This window comes from Silurus meridionalis, chromosome 4 (genome assembly GCF_014805685.1).
Source record: "Silurus meridionalis isolate SWU-2019-XX chromosome 4, ASM1480568v1, whole genome shotgun sequence".
Lineage (NCBI taxonomy): Eukaryota > Metazoa > Chordata > Actinopteri > Siluriformes > Siluridae > Silurus > Silurus meridionalis.
This window is the reverse complement of record NC_060887.1, coordinates 30,364,535-30,370,534: the sequence shown is the minus strand read 5'-3', so window position 1 is coordinate 30,370,534 and position 6,000 is coordinate 30,364,535. Positions and strand designations below refer to the sequence as shown.

Here is a 6,000-nt window from a genome sequence, read left to right as displayed (position 1 = left end):
ACTTGATCTCAACCCTATTGAACCCTTTTGGGGTAAAATGAAATGCTGACTGCACCCCCTATATCGGTACTTTACTAACAGTCTTGTTGCTGATTGAACACAAATCTCCACAAGCACACTACACAATCTAGCAGAGCATCTTCCCAGAAGCTTGGAGGTTATAAAAACAGCAAATAATGACTAAATGTGGAATGGGATGTTCAAAAATCACATACAAATCTTATGGTCAGGTGTCCACAAACATTTGTCCATATTGTGTATTTAGAGTGAAGGTGTGCCTTTAAATAATACCATTAATTAACGTTTTAAAAACAGGCTCTACTGGTATTCATTTGAAGAAATCTATGTATGTAACACACATCATAGACAATATATTTGGAAAAGAGATTTTATTCAATAAGCACCAGTGAAAATGAAGAATACTCCTTACTTCTTACCTCTAAACACTGATATCAAATAATTGACCTAAAAATCGAAACAACAGAAAATAGACTTGATCGCTGCATGGAAAAAGTAACTGCAGTCACATTTCCAGTAACTATAAAAATGGAATATCAACATAGATGTTATAGAAATTCTTCTTTCATAAAAGAGGCAAGAAGCAGGAGCAAATATCACCTAAACAAGTGAAACTATAAATTACATATTTATCCTCATTTTTTGGACATATTTAGATTATGTGCGGTCAGGTATAAATAAAACATTGAAATTAAATTAAATACTGACACATCTTTAGCTACGCGAAATGAAAATTTGATGTGAAGTAGAAAAAAAAAGACATCTATGAATTTCGAGAAAAAAAAAAAAAAAAAAAACTAAAACCAAAAATACAGTGCATCAAAATGACTTGTAGGGATTGGAGGCCATCCCTCTGCTGAAACATTGTGATCATGCGGCTTTACACTGTGAGAGAAATAGCTTTGCTACAAAATGTCCATGTGCTCAAAACCTGAGAATGGCTCTCACTGATGGTTCATTAGCTTTTCAATGATATGGCCTTGCATCAACATACAGATATTTACACCTTTTGAAATGTTGACGTGTTGATGGCAGAGGTTTGCTGGTGTAGAAGTTAATATCTATGATGCCAGCGCCTGTGGCGATATTGTGCCCGTTTAAGTTCTTCGACAGTGTTGTGGTCAGGGTTGATCTCGATGCACAGAACGATAAACTGGTTGGAGCAGCTACGGGTTTGCTGATTCAGCAGGCCACTGTAGAGGAAAGAAGCCTGGCCTGTGATGGCCATATCCCCAGCTCTCCAGGACTCGCAGTTCTTATCATCCAGACGCCTTCCTCTTTCTGAGGATCCATGCCATATGGCCTTCTGTGGCCTGCAGAGAGACAATGCCAGGAAAAACAAACAGATTTTTACAAATTCAGAGAAACACACATTGAATGTGAAGAATAAACAGTGTTTGTGTATCTGTAGTTGGATTTAAACCCAAAATTGGTGCAACCAAAGCCAGACGGGTTTAAAAATGATTCTCACAAAAAAGCACTGGTAAAACTGGTAGCACTATCAGCATTCTTGTGTACTGATCACAAGGGAGCCCATTTCAGTCTCTACTCTGTACACAGGATGAGTGTCAATGCAGAGAAAACACAAATTGCAACTGGTTATATGATATAGTAGACTATATGTTTTCTTGCATTTTTTACACCCTGAATTTTTATTTTTTAAATTTGGTTTAAACTATTTTTTTTCTTAACATTCACTGTGAACTAGCATGTTAATAACAACATAGCTGAATGATATCATATAATCTCAATAAATATACAATGTTAGCATCAGATAGATTGTTGTAATGAGCATATTTTGAAAAGACAGTATGATTATAAAGAAATGTACTGATGTACTGTTATGACAGTGTATTGATTAGAAAGAAGAAAACCTGCATATACACTGATTTTAAGATTTATTTATGCAGTATGTCTAGACAAAAAGTCAAATGCACAAAATGCTGAAAGTTTGACTTTGTGGCTGATGTATGAAATGTGCAGCTGTAAATCTGAAACTAAACAGGCAATGTACAGAAATACATGCACATTTATAAAACATAACAAACAATCCTTATATAAACTATAATCTAGGTCCCTAAATTGGATTTTTAAGGCATAAATTGTCTGGCTTTCATGCCTGAACTGAATGCTGTGAGTTGATTTACCACGTTTTCCATGGATACCGTTGAAAGTGTATAATCTTGTATGACAACGTCGTTATTATTGCCCCCTTGTGGCCAAAGGTTTCTTGAAACGCATCAATCAAACTTCGAGGTTCAGTCCAGTGGGCTGGTTATCTTGCCAAGACATGGGCGTGAAACCAGTGACTGACCACAGAAAGCAACTGCCTCCTCAATACACATAAATAAACCCCACTTTGAATACGAGTGTGAAGTTTATTTTTTTAATATAAACCTAGCCAAAAAACTGAAGAGCATGGTGTTTACTGACATCCTTACATGCACACAGTAATATTAAACAGTAAAAATCTTTTGCACAACAATGCACAATGAATAAAATAGAGTGCTGTCAATTTATCATAATCCATAATCCACTTCCAATGGTACATTTTCTGATAATACAAGACATGCACTCTAGGCATTAATTACGAAAGCCTACAATAACACATTTCTCGTAGTTGATAAAAGATGCTCCCAGATATCCACAACATCATACCCATTATAGCCAACTTACTGAAACATTGGCTGTCATATCGCATAAAAACATCAGGTTTCACAAACAGCTTTAAAAAGACGAATTGCTAACCACAATTGCAGTTCCACTGTCACAGCAGTCACAGATGTGTGGTACGAGTAGCTATATTTACCACTCAGGGTTATAAATAGTCATAAACAGAGGAAGAACTGGCAAAGATATTTGTAAAATACACCGGTGGAAAAACGGCTAAGTGCAGCCCAAGCTTGTGGCTGGGTAAGCTATTTTTTTTTTTTTAGGGGAAGCGCACTGAAATTGCAATAGATGAGTCCATGGATAATGCCTACTGTAGGTATATAAATCTGTTTAGCACTCCAAATAATATAAGAGTACTAAACACAATGAATTCTATTAATACTTAGTTTTTTCAGTCGCTTCGGAACATTTCTTGAATCATAAGTGCAACACATTGGATTACTTGCTAAAGCCTGTACTTTATTCAAAATCTATTCTCAAAAGTAATTTCTGTCAATGAACATCTCATTCCCATTGGAATAACAAGTCCTTTTTTCATAGTTTACAAGCAAGATCGTCAAAATGTTTATTCATGTTGACAGTATGACGCCGCACAGTTTCAGTATTTACTGATGTAAACTATAGTTTTGATTACAGTGATTAAAAATGCACAAAGCTGAATTTCTTCTGCATGACATCTATGAATTTGAACAGCAAAAATTTATTTATTAGATTGTATATTTGATGTATATTGATTGCAAGAGACCAGACGGGATTGACCTGTTTTAGAGAACTAGTTGATCATTGGTTGATCTGATCTAAAGATTATACAGGTGAAACTAGTGTAAAACATTTTGATCAACATGACAAAGAACTGATAATGTAGGAAACAGCATACAATTGAGCACAATCGATGAAATTAATGTAAAAAAGCATTCAAAATGTGATCAAAACAACAAGAAATGTTTTTGTGATATGCACAAGTAACTAAATGATGTGGAGGTTGAACAAGTCGTTTTTAAAATGTTCAATTCTGATCTAAGAAACGCTCCAAAGCAACTGAGAAAAACTGTAATAAAGTATTTATATGCAATGAAATCGCAAATACCTAGAAAATTACATATAACAATGTTCACATTTTGCAAATGTAAATGTAAATTAGATGCTAAAAATCACATATGCTGTATCACATATGCTAAAAAACTATATCATTTTGTTTTAGCCAACATATAAATGGCATGCCATTATAAATGTAAGTACCTTCTAAAAATGTAATATGCAGCTTTGCCGTGTTGCTCAATGGTTACCGTAATTTCCGGACTATTAAGCGCACCCATATATAAGCCGCACCCACTGAATTTGACAAACATTGTTATTTTGAACATAAATAAGCTGCACCTGTCTACACTGAAACTAATGAACTTTACACAGGCTTTAATGAAAGACAGTGTCTGTTACACAGTGTAATGGGTGAAATATGTTGTGGCTCCTTTAGGAGCAGAGCGGTATTTTGGGAATAGCCTGCCACCGCATTTTTCCGCTATTACTGCATGTGTGCAAGACCGAGGAATATGTCCTTATTATTTTCTGATGCTCATTTCTAAGTTTCTTTGACTAACCTGTAAAGCTGTTGCCAAGAAAAATAAAAAAGCAAGAGTTTTGGAAACCTGTCTGTGCTTATATGATTTCTGTTGCAACTGGAGTTAGCGAGCTATCCCATCACCCTGACTCAACGTGTTACAACGGCTTGTATCTAAACAGTAGCCGACCAAGTAAGTCATTGTTCACTGTCTTCCTCCTTCCTTCCACAACTATTTCTCTCTGGAGTTTTTCTTTTGGCATCGTTGTGCGTTTAAAAAAAACATTTTTCTCCCGATGCTGTGCAGCTCAGAACACAGATGACGTTTCCGTTCGGAAATTTCATTGGTCTAATGTTATGGGGTTCAGTTTTTTGGCTTGAAGTTTGTGAAACCGGGAAAAACTCAGGAAAAATTCATAAATAAGCCGCTTCGTTGTTTAAGCCATGGGGTTCAAAACGTGGGAAAAAAGTAGCGGCTTCTAGTCCGAAAAATATGGTATTCTGCAGCCAGACCATCACAAGCTGCAGTGATAAATTAATACTAGGTGTTTGGATAGTAACTGACCAGAAAGGATCACTCATCACATCTCGTCCATCAAAAGAGTAGAGAGGGATCCCAGCAGGGAGAGCATGATGGGAGAAAATACTTTCCCAGTTCTTGAAGAGGACTTCACCCTGCATGAATAGGATACACACTTTATTTAATGTGCTCTGAAATGGAAAGTATATTCTGAATTCTCCTAATAGAAACATCTGCTAGACTTTTTTTTACTGCTTTTGAACACTGCTCCCTCCTAAAACACATCTACATATCAGAGAAGATAAGTGTCTCACCCTGAGGTTAACGATGGGTAAACTGGTGCGGTAGGGCAACTGCACAATGTCAATCAGGTCCTGTAGGTGGTGAGAAAGGAAAGCCTTGTAGTCGTCTCTGATGCCCATGGCCTGAGCCTGTAGTCTGCACTGCTTATTAACTGAATGGATGGAGCCCAGGTCGCCTGTCAGTGGTGTGTTTAGAGCAACCAATCTGAGCTGTAAGACACATTTAAACAAATGATGAGCCTTGTAATCAAACATGAAATTCATTGTACATTTGTGTTGTATTAACAGCTGTTCTTTTTTCACACACATAAAGTATGTTATATATGCATACTTTAGATACCTTTTATGTAGCATGTGATATATCTAGTGTATAAAAATTTGTCACACTGTTTCTCCATATGCATCCACCACATTTTATTTATTTATTTATTTTACTGTATTGCAAATTCAATTTATACTAATTTAATACTTAAAATTCATTTTTATTTAATTATTTTGTATGTCACAAAACAGGTTGTTAAAAACATGTATGGTAATGTGTGTGACGAATATAAGATGAACTTGAAATAAAAAAATTAAAAAAATTCAATAGATCTTTAGGGTCATGGTTTGGATTGAATCAATCAGATGCCATACAGCCACTATACCAAACATGTGTATAAGTCACTAATATACAATAAAGCGTATAATAAATATACATGAAGTCGATGCTTCTATGGATTATACGTGACAAAAAGTGTTTAAAAAAAAAGAAAAAGATTACCCCACTTTCAAATTCACATAAAAAATAAATACAAAAATAGAAATAGTTAAAAAATAGTAAATACATTACAAAATTTTACTATATCTATCTAAAGCTTCAGCTCTGATCTAAATTAGGTATGACATCTGGCAGAGTTATAACAAATATATTGTGAAGACTGCACAAA

The 6,000-nt window shown here is 35.2% G+C and overlaps 1 protein-coding gene across 4 annotated transcripts in view; it reads right to left on the bottom strand.

Annotated features, from left to right (window-relative positions):
- Positions 1–372: 372 nt before the first annotated feature.
- Positions 373–6,000, bottom strand: part of col15a1a (collagen, type XV, alpha 1a) — a 90,138-nt gene continuing 84,510 nt past the window's right edge. For all 4 annotated transcript variants that reach the window (XM_046848474.1, XM_046848472.1, XM_046848471.1 and 1 more), the window contains 3 exons: positions 5,084–5,281; positions 4,815–4,924; positions 373–1,331 (listed from right to left, as the gene is read on the bottom strand). In XM_046848474.1, the coding sequence (XP_046704430.1) occupies positions 1,073–1,331; positions 4,815–4,924; positions 5,084–5,281 (567 nt within the window). In that variant the 3' untranslated portion in view covers positions 373–1,072. The remainder of the gene's footprint in view (positions 1,332–4,814; positions 4,925–5,083; positions 5,282–6,000) is intronic.